This window comes from Gasterosteus aculeatus, chromosome 1, assembly GCF_964276395.1.
Source record: "Gasterosteus aculeatus chromosome 1, fGasAcu3.hap1.1, whole genome shotgun sequence".
NCBI classification, from domain to species: domain Eukaryota; kingdom Metazoa; phylum Chordata; class Actinopteri; order Perciformes; family Gasterosteidae; genus Gasterosteus; species Gasterosteus aculeatus.
Genome location: NC_135688.1, coordinates 627,667 through 642,500, shown reverse-complemented (window position 1 = coordinate 642,500; position 14,834 = coordinate 627,667). Strand labels below are relative to the sequence as shown.

The 14,834-nt window shown below is 45.9% G+C and overlaps 2 protein-coding genes across 5 annotated transcripts in view; both read right to left on the bottom strand.

The window, feature by feature from the left end:
• Positions 1 to 2,434, bottom strand: part of LOC144410241 (uncharacterized) — a 3,676-nt gene extending 1,242 nt beyond the window's left edge. The window contains exon 1 of the mRNA XM_078105741.1: positions 1 to 2,434. This exon is cut by the window's left edge and continues 1,242 nt beyond it. Coding sequence (XP_077961867.1) covers positions 420 to 1,082 — 663 coding nt within the window. The 5' untranslated portion in view covers positions 1,083 to 2,434 and the 3' untranslated portion in view covers positions 1 to 419.
• A 150-nt stretch (positions 2,435 to 2,584) lies between these two features.
• LOC120823055 (interleukin-1 receptor accessory protein) lies at positions 2,585 to 13,230 on the bottom strand. Of its 4 annotated transcripts, none has more exons than XM_078105733.1 (12): positions 12,823 to 13,230; positions 10,977 to 11,071; positions 9,701 to 9,896; positions 8,941 to 9,027; positions 7,655 to 7,862; positions 7,413 to 7,575; positions 6,883 to 6,954; positions 6,495 to 6,624; positions 6,257 to 6,405; positions 6,031 to 6,174; positions 4,776 to 4,919; positions 2,585 to 3,575 (listed from the first exon to the last, which is right to left on the bottom strand). In XM_078105733.1, coding segments are annotated over exons 1-12 (1,836 nt in total). In that variant the 5' UTR covers positions 12,825 to 13,230; the 3' UTR covers positions 2,585 to 3,129. The 4 variants fall into 4 exon arrangements, with proteins under 4 accessions (XP_077961859.1, XP_077961862.1, XP_040039060.2 ...); XM_078105736.1 differs by having other exon boundaries at positions 7,413 to 7,572; XM_040183126.2 differs by having other exon boundaries at positions 8,941 to 9,024.
• Between the last annotated feature and the right edge of the window lie 1,604 nt (positions 13,231 to 14,834).

The following is a 14,834-nucleotide window of genomic DNA, read 5'->3' as shown; positions in this document are numbered from 1 at the left end:
AGAGCTGGATAGCAAAGCCGGAGACAAAGTCTGCCTTGCGAGTAGCTGACTGGCAGTTCCAGAGGCCTCCTGGGACGAGGCTCTGGATGTGTGTGGAGGGGGTGGGAAAGGTCCCACTTCTCATTTTCCGGCAGCTAGTAGAAGTAGAAGTACATTTTACACCCACTTTTGGTACTTTAAGTACATTTTGTAACATGTATCTGATGGTCATGGAATCTGATTACGTTTCTGCTCTGAGATGAGATGAACGCCCTCATGTTTTAACATCTTTGCTTTTGACTTGAATGCAGAATAGATAATGAGAGGTTTGGTTGGTTTTAGTCTTGGTACCGGCCTCCGATTGGTCCTTTCTCAAACAGCAAATCCCCTCCAATTTCCTGCTGTCATCACTCTGGTGGCAGTCGGCGCGGTGGGTGGAGTCAGGGGGCTGGGCCAGAGGCGGGGTTAAGGGTTGACCCAGGGTCAGGGGTGGAGTTGGGCATTGTGGTGGGCTCTGGCACCGGGGCCGACTGAGTCTCAGTCTTGTCGTGTGACACCTGTTGCATCCCTGTTAGCCCCGCCCCCCTGCCGTGCACCTGACCAGTAAACCCAGTGCCCCCGGAGCAGCCGGCGCCGTGGTGAGACCAGCCCTCCACGCTCATTCGTCCGCCCCTCCCTCCGGGCAGGGCCCGCCGGTTTGTGCGGCTTTGATTGGATCTGTTCTTCCGGTTCTGATTCTGGTTCCGATGGACCCTCTGCAGTGCCAGGGCCGCGAGGTCTGAGTGGGACGAGGTGCTGTCGATCAACCGCCGGCCTGCAGCGAGCGGCCGCACGGGAAGCGCCAGCCTCAGTCTCAGCCAGAAGTGCGAGCGCCGCGGTTCTGACCGAGCCCTCCTCCACGCCACGGCAGTGCCGGCGGCTCGCCGGATCTGGACCGCCTCGGCGCAGCGCACCTTACCGACGGAGTGGTACACCACAGCCACCAAGGCGGCCTGGTGGCCCCGGTGGAGGTGCAGGCCCAGGCGACACTCCAGGAGGCTGAAGCTCTTCTCCATCAGGGAGCTGGGGCTGAGGACGAAAAGGAGGCGTCGGCTCCGCTGCATGGAGTGAAGCACGGCCTCTGATAGGTCTACAGACAGGAAGTGAAGAACAGCTGATTAGACATAATGTCAACAAAGTACTGAAGACCAGAGAAAAACACTTATTATACTCTTTGTTTTCAGGTGTGGAATGTGCTTTCTACCACGGCTACAAATACTACAAAGGATGTAGTAATGCTACTATATAGAACTAATACTGCAAATACTAAAACTACCACTAAAACTACTACTCTGTCAGCATTCGGAGTAAGAAAAAGGATGCTGAAGTGTAAATAAACTTCATTTGAAGTTCGATCCTTTGTTGTTCTGTTTACTTACTAAGCTTAAAAGTGATGTCAGAGTCATGTGACGAGGAAGAGCCAATCAGAGATGACAGATACCTAAATATTGAAGAGGTACTTTGACAAAGTTCCATTGCATCTTTGTTTATTTTAGTCAGTGAGGGTCATTGACTAAAATATGGAAACCTCCTCTTTTTGCACAAAAGTAGAATAAAGAAATCCAGGATAAGTGAACAGTGACTTAGTTTGATCTTAATCGGCTGAGCCGGGATGAGAAGGGGGAGCTAAGTCAATCCAGGTGCACACAGCTGGGATACGTTCACCCAGTGAGCACAAGACGTCATTTTAAAGTTGAAATCTGGTTGAAATCGGGTCGAAATGAGGTCTGAACGTCTAAGAACTCATTTCATCAACATCAACGTGCCAAAAAACGTCAATTTGTTGATAACGTGTCATGTTGTAACGTAAGGTTGAAAGAGACGATATTAACATTAAGATTTTCATAATAATAATAATACTGGTCGGCAAAACTTAGTCTACGTGAAGACGACATTTCAACATGTTTAATATTTCACTTAAAATGTCATAAATATGAAACTACGGACTGCGTGTTTTTAAAAAGAAGCTTTTAAGACATAATAATGCGGGTAACTGAAATATTACTTGTAAACACGGAACTCTGCTCACATCTGTAACGCGCATGCGCGAGTTCTTAGAAGAACTTAGCGACTTACATCACACTTTAAACCCACATTAGGGGTCAGGTGACTTGCTCAAACCACCAACCTCGTGGTTCCCAGTAAAGCCGCTCTACCCGCTGCGCCACGACGACCTGAACATAGAACCACGAGTACCGGCTCCAACACTCTGTTAGGACGGGAGTGTTTGAATGACGCAACTAGAACCAGATGTTTGAGCTCTTTACAGGCTAGCTGTAAAGAATAAATCCCCATGGTTACTCGGTTTAATTCAACCTGCTGGATAACGTGAATATCCCGACTTCATCCCTAATCCTGGTTTCGTGTAATAGCCCTCAGGTGTCTGCAATGGAACAAGCTTGTGAAGCTACGTGGCGCCAAATAATAGCATGTTAGTCTGAGCATTATACTTGTATATACATTTGTTTAAACGGACAAGTTTATAACATATGAAAATAATCTCGTGCAGAGAAAATAATAAAGGAAATAAACTATGAAATTAAATGAAGATGATGACAAATGATGATTAGATGAAAAACTCCTTTATTCAATGAAATACTGTTAAAACACAAAAGAAGAATCATGACAAAGCGCAGAACCTTTCTCTCATGACAACACTATAGGACAGCTTCATTTTGAAGACAAATATATAAGTGCACAAGTATACTGTATTTGTACTTTTTAGCACGGATACTGAAAAAAAGTGACCAAAAATAGAACAGAAATACCAAAAGTTCAGATACGTTTTTACTATAAATGCATTTTATCTGAGTACGATGTGACAAGTTACAGCACATCAGGGGGTCAAACATTGTGGCAGCTGAGTGTTACAATGCACCAACACTGAGGTTTATGGAAAACAAACGGTGGTTATTCTTGTCTTGGTCACCCGATGACCCTTTCTGAATAAAACACTGTGCTGGTTCTGTAATACGCTGTGAAATGTAGTGACAAGTTGCGACATTTCACATTTTTTAAAGACGTAATAAGTGTTAATGAGCTGTAATGAGGCGTGATAAGTTGCGGTAAGTTGTAATAAATCGTGATAAGTCGGACAGGCGATCGCCATGACTACGCCGCTGAGTTGAGGACCTTCTGCGGGTCTTTGACGGTGTTGCTGATGAGGCCCGTTTGGGAGTTGGTGCTGTTCTGACTGTGCAGCCTCATCAGCTCTTTCCCTCCCACCTCCACCTCCCTGCCACTGCTGACCCTCCTCAGGGGTAACTCCACCCTCAGCCGCTTCCAAAAGCGGGACGTTAGCTCCCTGGACTTGTCCCCCTGCCAACGGACCAGCACCAGGGCCACGCGGGCCCTCCTCAGCTCCCGGACCCAGCATTGGCGCTGGATTGGCTTGTACTGGACTAGGATGACCCGCAGGTGCCCGCCCAGCGCCATGCCATCGATGCCGGCCTGTAGCTCCAGCAGGGCCTGGGAGCCCCGGGAGGCGTAGCCGGGGCTGACCACCACCAGGAGGCGCCGGCTGCGAGCCACGAAGCTCAGAGTCTCGTCTGTGATGGCTGCAGGCAAAGAGGAGCGTCAATGACAGGACAATTGAGCAGTACCAGGAGGCGGTACCAGGAGGTGGTACCAGGAGAAGGTACCAGGAGGTGGTACCAGGAGGCGGTACCAGGAGGTCGTACCAGGAGGTGGTACCAGGAGGCGGTACCAGGAGGTCGTACCAGGAGGTGGTACCAGGAGGCGGTACCAGGAGGTGATACCAGGAGGTGGTACCAGGAGAAGGTACCAGGAGGTGGTACCAGGAGGCGGTACCAGGAAGTTTACCAGTGGACTGTTTATTTCCACCAGACTAAGCTTTTATTCTGAGTAGTATTAGAATAAGTATTAGCAGTTGTAATACTAGTAGCAGGAAACCTAATAGTAGTAGCAGTGGTGGTAGTGACAGTAGTACATATTTTTTTAGAAATTGTCAATACATATATATTTGTGTTTTTGAAACATTTATTATATACCCGGTAATATTTGTAAATTAAGATATCTGCACAGAACATATGCTTTTCCTGCACGTCCTCTCTGCTTGTGGGGCTCGATCCCAAAGCGGCGGGTCTAAGAGAACCTCAGGTTCATAGGTGCACCTCATATATACACATACATACATGTTCTACTTTATATGAATATATTTATCCTTTAATATAATATATTTATTATATGATATTTATAATAGTTACAATATGGTAGTTATACCATATTTTGAATATTGTTTTATATATATATAAAAAACAATATTCAGAATAAATAAATAAATGAATGTTAATAAATGAATAAATCCTAAATATTTAACAGAAAAGTAAGTAAGTAAAGCAGGCGCCACTGAGTAGAAATAGTATTAGTGCTACTACCAGTAGTATGTTAAAGTTATTTTAAATTTTTAACTTTATTCTCTTGTCTTATACTAACCCATAGCCTTATTCTACTAACCCATTGCATTAGCATTTCATTTTATATTTATTACTTGTGTACTGCTGTCTTGTTGTCTACTGTCACGCACCAACTGCCAAGACAAATTCATTGTGTGTTTGACATATTTTGGCAATAAATGTTTCCTGATTCCTGAGTGGTAGTAGTAGTAGAATGAGTATCGTCAGAAGTGGCAATACTGCCAGTACCAGACAACGGACCACTAGCAGTAGCCCAAGTCTCCATAGTACCGCGGTATCCCGGTGTACTTGTACTGCAGTACTATCGGCGGCTGTACTCACTCCCCCCCGGCAGACTGTCTCTGTCGAAGATGCAGACGGAGAATCCCAGCTCGTTCTCCAGGACGCCTCGAAGGGTGAAGAGAACAAAGTGCTCCTCCTCGCTGTTCCTCGCATAGGAGATGTACACATCGTACTCCTTATCGTCTACACACACACACACACACACACACACACACACACACACACACACACACACACCAGTGCAGGTTGTTTGTTCAGAATGTTTAAAAAGTCCCTCATGTGATTTTATCTCCACTACAGGAAGTCGCTATGTGAACAAACATCAGTTATTATTTTGACTTTTGGTCGTAAGTATTTTCTAGAAAAAAACACATTGTGTTTTGATAATTTCTTTTGCATCATAATCGATCGTCCACATGAGAACCTTTCAGCGTGGTGGGGTGTCTCACCTGTGTGCGTGTCTCACCTGTGTGTGTCTCACCTGTGTGCGTGTCTCACATGTGTTCGTGGCTCACCTGTGTGTGTGTCTCACCTGTGTGCGTGTGCGTGTCTCACCTGTGTGCGTGTCTCACCTGTGTGCATGTCTCACCTGTGTGTGTGTCTCACCTGTGTGCGTGTCTCACATGTGTTCGTGTCTCACCTGTGTTCGTGGCTCACCTGTGTGCGTGTCTCACATGTGTGCGTGTCTCACCTGTGTGCGTGTCTCACCTGTGCGCATGTCTCACCTGTGCGCGTGTCTCACCTGTGTTCGTGGCTCACATGTGTTCGTGGCTCACCTGTGTGCGTGTCTCACCTGTGTGCGTGTCTGACATGTGTTCGTGTCTCCCCTGTGTTTGTGTCTCACCTGTGTGCGTGTCTCACCTGTGTTCGTGGCTCACCTGTGTGCGTGTCTCACCTGTGTGCATGTCTCACCTGTGTGCGTGTCTCACCTGTGTTCGTGGCTCACCTGTGTGTGTGTCTCACCTGTGTGTGTGTCTCACCTGTGTGCGTGGCTCAACTGTGTGCGTGTCTCAACTGTGTGCGTGTCTCACCTGTGTGCGTGTCTCACCTGTGTGCGTGTGCGTGTCTCACCTGTGTGCGTGTCTCACCTGTGTGCGTGTCTCAACTGTGTGCGTGTCTCACCTGTGTGCGTGTCTCACCTGTGTGCGTGTGCATGTCTCACCTGTGTGCGTGTCTCACCTGTGTGTGTGTCTCACCTGTGCGCGTGTCTCACCTGTGTGCGTGTCTCACCTGTGTGCGTGTCTCACCTGTGTGTGTCTCACCTGTGCGTGTCTCACCTGTGTGCGTGTCTCACCTGTGTGTCTCTCGTCGGTGCCGAACCAGGAGCGGTAGAGCAGCAGCAGCTCCAGCCAGAAGACGTGGTAGAGGAGGAAGAGGAGCAGCATGAGGAGCAGCGTCGCCCCGAGGCCACAGCCCAGCTCCAGGGAGGGCAGCGACACTGAGGTCAACACATGGTTAACATCAGCTTACAGATCCTCTTCTGGCTTCAAGGAGAACGTCTGGAAAGACAAACCGCTCACCCTCCTCCTCCAGCTGGGCCCTGCGGGTCTCGAACCCCCGAGCGTTCCTCACAGAGCAGTTGAACTCCCGCTTCAGGTCCTGGGACTGGAAGTCCTGGACCAGCAGCACGCTCTCCACTGTCCGGTCCCCGTGCTCGTTCTTCAGCGTTCTGCACCCATCAGATCCACTCATTACCAATAAGCCTGCTGGGCTGCTTTCCCTCCACCACCTGTGTAGTGTATGAGCTCCTCTCTCCACCTGTTGGTCCTGGAGAACCGATGCTGGTCGAACAGTTTGTCCAGCCTCTTCCCGTCCACCGTCCACCAGATGTCCCAGGAGGAGTTGAGGTACGGGAACAGGGCCGTGCACACCAGACGGGCATCCGAGTCTGAGGGGACGATCATAAACAATAATCAATAACCAGCAGTAGACTGACTGCAGTGCAACGTGGGACCATTGGAGTCATTACGAAATGATCATACATGTATGATCCTCATATAATAAACTACATGTATGATCATGTCATAATAGACTACATATGTGATGCTTTGATCTAGAACAAACTAATTCTTCTCAGTGACTCAGCAGAGGTTTTGGATAGGACACAGTTGGGTGTCCCCCTGATGGAGGACACTGGTCCACTTACTCCGTTTGACGGTGGTGATCTGGTCTTTTCCCGGGTGGTGAATGCTGGGAAGTTTAGGAAGAAAATCTGGAACTGAGAAAAAAAACAAAGTTACACTGGTTGAAGTTTGTATAGTAGCAGTACTAGTGGTGGTAGCAGTAGTAGTAGTACTACTTTCTATAGTTGATCCTTATCGGATACGTCTGTAGCCTCATTTAAGTTCAGTGCCCTGCCTCAGGATACAAGAAGACTCCTGTGAGAACCTCAGTCCGTCCTAGATCGATCATTTTGTCGATGCTGCTACAGGCTCTTTGAGCGTGGCGCTGGACGCTATCGCTAATCTTCTACGTTGTTCATTCTGTACTCATGACGTCATTGTAGTCTGTCCATCAAGAGACGGATCCTCTGACCTTCTCACTGAGGTTTCCTCCCTTTTTCCCCATGGAAGGGTTTCCACTGTTTGGGGAGTTTTTCTGTGTACTTTAAGTAGTAGAAATGGTAGTAGCAGTAGCACTCATTGTAGCAAAGCCAGTAGCACTAGTAGTACTCACACACGGCGCTCACGATGACGCTGCGGGTGAACTGCAGCTTTAGCCCCTCCCTCTCGTAGTTGACGCTACAGAAGTACGGCCCCTGGTAAGTACTCAGCATGACGTGGATCTGAAGACTGGCTCCTTTCTGCTGCCGTTGGATGTTGGACGGGCTTGTGCACTTCTGAGGAAGAGACAGGGAGACGCGTCAGACAGGACAGAGACAGGACAGAGACAGACAGGGAGACACGGGATGGCCTCACGTGGGTCCATGTGACCGTTGTGTTTCCGGTCGCCATCTTGCGGGCCTCCTCAACGTCCGGACAGTCCAGCAGCCCCCCTGTCTGAAAGGGGATGATCTTCTGACTGGGCGCCACGGCTACTGGAGGATCGCAGTTTTCGTCGCGGACAACCTCATCCGGGCGCAGCACCTTCAGGCGTATGGCGATCTTAATGCAGAACGTCTGGTTGCTACGGAGACAAAAAAGACAACGTCTGTCAACTTTAAAAAGCACAAAAAGCAGAAAGGAAACAGGAAGTGACCACACAGGAAAATCTAACCGGGTCACATGATTACTCAATCCACACTAAGAGCTCTTCTTCTGCTACACAAATAAAAGTGGGAGTTCCGTTCTTCTTCTTCATGAGTCACAAACATCCTGCATAGATCTTCATCAGAATGAAGGTCCGATTGCATCTCTGATGACGTTTAGCTGCTGTGACGCACTTCCTGAAAGAGGCGGAGTTCCAGCCTCCACCAGCAGGGGCTGCAGAGCACACCGGATCCAACGGGATAAGATCTCACGTATCATTATTATAGCTTTATAACAATGAATAACCCACTGGGTTGATTGGTGACTCTAAATTGCCGTAGGAGTGTGAATGGTTGTGTGTCTCTGTGTAGTCCAGGGTGAAGCCCGTCTATCACCCGAAGCAGCCACAAACACCCCAAACACCCCGGACCCTGTGCAGGGTAAGTGGTTTGCAGAGGGATGGATGGACCCCGACGAACTGCATGCTGGGTAAAGCTCACAACAAGAAGTAACTCTGTTGCTACATGAAAATACGCAAAAGAGCGACACAAGAGGAACGAGGAGAGACCAGAGATGCTCCAACACAACTTGTTCCCACCAGAGGAGCTCAGTCTGCTTGGAGAGTAACATTAGATCAGAAAACGATTTATTGCAAAGTCTGAAAGTTAAAAATGCAACGTAAGTTTGGATGTAATGTAATGCATTATGTGTACTTGACAAAGCAACACACTTCCACATACCGGGACAGCGTCAGAATCTTTCTACACACCAAGAAATGGACTTTTGTGCATAACGCACGGCCCTACGTGTCCTGTGTTTATGGCGTCTGTCAGTTTAACACTTCTGCATCATGTGTGTTTACTTTCATAAAGTCAAAGTGGATCTGCCCGGCCCATGTGTCCGCAGTAAACCAGCAGAGGGAGGAAGCCTCCATGTTCTCCACTATGGTGACCATTTGACCCGATCTACAAAGGCTGACCATGCATGTGACCATGACAGGAAGTGGAAGCACCTACCTCAGCATGCAGATGTACTGCCCCGTGTCGGCAGCGGCCGCCGGCAGCAGCAACAGGCGCTCTCGGTCTCTGCTGACCCGCAGGCTGCTTGAAATAAGATCCAATTAGAACTGCATTAGAACCCCCGGCCCCCCCAACCGATGGAGCCACTCGTCTCCCACAAAACCAAAAGACATCTGGTCCCTCAGGTTCTAACCAGGAGACTAACTTCCTGCAAACTCTGTACTGAGCAGCAAGCGGCGTCTCCTCTGGTCCCATAGAACCGAGGTCCCCACCTACCGGGTCATTTGGTACCCGGCCGCACACAGAAAGAGTACAAACTGAGGGGATTCTCCCCTGACTACTTCTAACCCACGTGACACATTTCCCAACCGTCACCAAGCGTTTTGTTCCCTCAGCAAACATTGTAAACATGAGTTTATGGTCTCAGTCTTTAGTCTTCTTCAACACAGCATGATTTAGGGCGGGGCTACACTCTGATTGACAGGGCTCTAATGGTGCGTTTCCACCGGAATACCGGTCACCAAATCATGGTTAACAGACCCGACCCGTACCGCTCGGTGGAAACGCGCCATAATAGACCATAAAGCAGGGGACGCTCTAGGGAGGGACTTACTGTGATTGACAGGTCTCTACCAGGGACGTATAAGTTATTCTCAGTCACTTCCTGTTCACTGGTTGATTAAAAGATGGCAACTAACGAGTGACGTCACCTTGACGACTACGTCCACTTCCTGTCTGCAGAGCCCCCCCGTTGTACCTGTACTGGACCGGCTGCTCCACGTCGTGGCCCTCGGGGAGGTGGTACCATACCGGTTTCAGTCTGTCTTTCCGGGTAGAGGTGTAGTTGTAGACGGAGGGGTGAGAGAAGAGAGGACAGAACAGCCAGCCGGCCTCCCCCTCCAGGACCGAGACCCCTCCCTCACTGGCCTCCCCCCAGTCGTAACACATGGGCACTGGGGAGAAGACGGATTCAGGACATCACTTTGCCCAATGATTGACACAAAACAGATCCTGGACCACATGACCCTCGTGTGTCCCCTCGGAGACGGACTGGCCCTTTAAAAACTATTCATATACTGAGACATTTAAGTGTATATTTATTTAGAGCGATACTTTATTGTGAGGGTCATTGAGGACTGAGGCTCATGGGTAGTGTAGTTTTTATAAGGAGTCTACTTGTGTAAATGACGACCACCAGAAAAACACATTGATCATCTGAATCAGCAAAAACTCATTTCGTTTGACGAATGTCTTCGACTAATGGAAGCAGAGACGGGCTGATGGACGGGGACGGAGACCAGGATCAATACCTGACGATAATAGTGATGATTAACACGCTCTGGTTCCCCTCAGAGTCTCTGGGACCTTATTGATCCCTCCAACGTCCTCCGAGTATAAGAACAACCTGTCTCACCAACAACCTGTCTCACTAACAACCTGTCTCACTAACAACCTGTCTCACTAACAACGCGTCTCACTAACAAGGCGTCTCACTAACAACCTGTCTCACTAACAACGCATCTCACTAACAACCTGTCTCACTAACAACGCATCTCACTAACAACCTGTCTCACTAACAACGTGTCTCACTAACAACGCGTCTCACTAACAACGCGTCTCACTAACAACTTAACTTAATTTAATAACTAACACAAACCCAGCAAATGATGTCGATCAGAGTAAATGAATTCACACGAGATGCACATTAAAACCTCCTTTCAGTCATGGAAGCTCAATCAAATGATTCACAACTTCTAAAAAACGCCAGAGAAGATGAGTGTGTGTGTGTGTGCGCGTGAGTGTGTGTGTGTGTGTAATTGACCTGTCATGGTTTCCTGCTCAGAGTATTAGTCTTTCTATTAAAACCTCCTTCATCACTATCCATCCATCTACAGCAAGGACGCCCTCCCCCAACCACACACAGACACACACACACACACACACACACACACACACACACACACACACACACACACACACTGCACTGGACTGATTCTATTGGGTTCTATAACGAGCGCACAGCTGCCACTCACCTGACGAGTCACTGGACTGACTGACAGCCGGCTTAGTCCCGCCCACTAGGAGGAGAGGGAGGAGGAGGAGGGGGGGGGAGGAGATGAAGGAAGACCTGCAGAGAGACAGAGATGTTTTATCTTCTCTGTTCTTGTTCCACAAACAAACTGATCAAAAAGCATCCAAATGTTCTCTTATTTGTCTATAACAATAATAATAAGTGTAATAATAACAAGAAGAATGTGTATAATAGTAATGTGTATAATAATAATGTGTATAATAGTAATGTGTATATTAATAATGTGTATAATAGTAATGTGTATAATAGTTATGTTTATAATAGTAATGTGTATAATAGTAATGTGTATAATAATAATGTGTATAATAGTAATGTGTATAATAGTTATGTTTATAATAGTAATGTGTATAATAGTAATGTGTATAATAATAATGTGTATAATAGTAATGTGTATAATAGTTATGTTTATAATAGTAATGTGTATAATAGTAATGTGTATAATAGTAATGTGTATAATAGTAATGTGTATAATAGTTATGTTTATAATAGTAATGTGTATAATAGTAATGTGTATAATAATAATGTGTATAATAGTAATGTGTATAATAGTAATGTGTATAATAGTAATGTGTATAATAGTAATGTGTATAATAGTAATGTGTATAATAGTAATGTGTATAATAGTAATGTGTATAATAATAATGTGTATAATAGTAATGTGTATAATAGTAAAGTGTATATTAATAATGTGTATAATAGTAAAGTGTATATTAATAATGTGTATAATAGTAAAGTGTATATTAATAATGTGTATAATAGTAAAGTGTATATTAATAATGTGTATAATAGTAATGTGTATAATAGTAATGTGTATAATAGTTATGTGTATAATAGTAATGTGTATAATAGTAACAATAACGTATCTCATGATCATCAGTGATGAAACATCAGGTTCTCATCATAACATGAAACGCTAACAGGATTATGGATTACACCTTTTATGGATTGATATGTTTAAATATGCTAATGAGACATTGTCTAATTATCTAATCCAAAGACATTAAGGAAGAGGACGCCCGCCAACATGGACGTTACCGAGACCTGTCAATCAGCGTGAAGCCCCGCCCTAAAAGCATCTCCTGCTGCATGGGCTGTTTGACTCTTCATGGACCATCATGTACCAGATGCACATTGTGCTGTTTGTGATAAACTGACGGAGAATAATGACTGAATTTAAATGTCTAATTTAACTTTAGATCAAAAAACAAGTCGTTAACCATATTTTCCACATAAAAACAGTCGGTTAAAATCAGAATATCTCTTATATTAACTTTTTAAAAACCAGATGATGATGATGATGATGATGAAGGTGGTGATGAAGGTGAACCGCAGTGTCCAGATGTTTTAATAATCGGATTATCCGGGCGGGCCGTTTCCTGAGGACTTGTTGGTCCAGAATGTCTCACACGTACACACACGTTACACACACGTACACACCGAGTCACCGAGTATCACGTGACTGACCGAACGTCAACTGTCGAACCGCCGACTCGGGATTATTGGACTAAAAGGGAAGTATTTGCCGTAACGCAGATGACGTCACAACACGAAGGCCGGCGCGCGTCTGCGCTCAGAACCCGCGCGAGCGGCTCGATATCAGCGACGCGACATTAGAACCGGAGCCTCTTAAGCGCGCGGAGGAGCGCGAGGACGGTCTCTGACGTCATCGTCCGGCGAGCTTCCGATCAACTGAGTCAAAGCGCACGATCCACTTCCACCACCGCAACATCGGAACCATCGCCGCGCCGACGCGGAGCGACGCGCACGTGGCAGCGCGCGGCACTTACATCGCGACGAGGGTTCGCTGTGAGTCCGGTCGGTCGGCGTCATTCAGCCGCGCGTCCCGGTCCCGGGCGGCCACCGGCTCCGTACGTGAGTGCCGTGTGACGGATCGCCGCCGCTGACTCTGCTCCGCGGGCGGTGATTGACGGGCCCCCCGGTGTCTGCGGCCCGGTCCCCGCTGTGAGTCTGCAGGTCCCCGGTTTGTCCGGTAAATGTCTCTGCGCCTCAGACCGAGACGCGGAATAACGAAGCCCTTATAATTAAGACTAATTAGAGACGCTGATTGAAGAAGTAGAGTACAAGTAGAGTACAAGTAGAGTACAAGTAGAGTACATGGAGGAAGTAGACGTATTCCGGTACACGCTCCTCCTCCAGACACGTTGCGACACCGATCTGGGATTTCGCAACAGGACGAAGCAGCGATCAGATCATGTGCAAATATTTATGCTTCTCCACGTAGTACTAGTACTAGTACTAACAGAGTACAACTACTGCCTTACGAGCAGAGGGAAAGTACCAGCATCGCAATACACTTAAAGGAGCAAGAATAACAAAGTACGTTCTGCATGTAAATATAAATACAATATACTGTAGTAATAATAATAAAAATAAAAGAATATGCAGTATGATGAACTATGTATCACATTAAATAATATTATATAATATTATTTAATGTGATACATAGTTCATCATACTGTATATTCTATTCTTATAACTATATATATATAGTTATACAAAATAGCATATATATATATATATAATATTATCATTTTATTATCATTTATCATCTAACATAATAGAATGAGCGGGTATAATGTGGTATCATGTGATATAAGATAATATGTATTTATCAGCCACGTGTTACATGTTATTTCGTATTTGCTGTCTCCCCCTGGTGGCGCCAGGCTGCAAATACAGTTTAATATTCCTCTACTAACAGTAGGACTTCTTCAAAGACAATCCTCAAAGCTTTAATGACATCATACCTCGACACAATCACTTCAGGTTATTATGAAATAAATTGAATGTATGTTTCCTCCATTCAGAGCGTCAGCTGAGAACTATGGATGAAAGAGATCTTTAATACGTCAAAAGAAGTAAAAACATGTGAAGCTAAATGATTCTCTCTTTAAGCCACGGACCCGGTGTTACATCCCCCTGGGTTCATGCAGTGAGCCTATTTATAGCTGCATTCGATTTAAATGTGTTAAATGTTGCAGTGTGAACACAAACCGAACAAAGGGGCAACTTGTATCATATTAATCCTACGTATTAAACTACAGGTGTGAAAATGCCCTGAAACACTGCAACAAAGCTTCAATGAATCCTCCGTCTCACGACTGATAACTTCAGATGTTCCCCTGAATTAGTTTGAATGTTGATGAATAAAGTTCGCTGTTAGCTGACTTTAGCTGCCTAAGTCCTGAAGCCTTTTCACAGTAAAAACAATCCTGATCTAGCATAGCATGACTTAATCAAAGGGCTTTTACTGTGAAGTAATGTTTACTTCACAGTATGGGGTTTGGTGGATGACAAGTCGTTCCTCTCTCTAACCAACAAAGTTACGTTTCCATGACGACAAGAACAAAGCTGGATCCTCCTCCTTGTTGCCGCCATGTCGGAGGTTGTTTGCGTCTGTCGTTGCCTCATTAAAAATGGAGGAAGCTCTCAAGGCCCCGAAAGTGGGAACCAGCTTTAGAGTCGACTTGTACACTGAGCGGAGTGTATTTATACACCAAGCTGAGTGTACTGATACATATTATATTAGTCGTCTAAGAGGCCGTCTGAATACAAACAGAGTTTTTAAGAAAGCACAAGACACCGGTATGACAACCTCAATGTGTATTTTATTTTGAAACTGACTGAGAGACAGCAAATGCCAGGTCACCAAAAAACATTTCTCACACTTTCCTTTTTATATTTATTCTTTTTAGCTTTTTTTACTCAAAGCATACATATGTTATTTTAAAACAAACCCAAACTTTATTGAATAAAATTTTAATAACAGTGATGGAAG

Excerpts from the sequence above, each read along its gene's own strand:
- LOC120823055 (XM_078105733.1), bottom strand. Across the intron at positions 9,028-9,700 it reads GAGCAGCCGGTCCAGTACAG|CAGCCTGCGGGTCAGCAGAG; the intron begins GTACAACGGGGG and ends TCTTATTTCAAG. Across the intron at positions 4,920-6,030 it reads CACCGACGAGAGACACACAG|ACGATAAGGAGTACGATGTG; the intron begins GTGAGACACGCA and ends GTGTGTGTGTAG.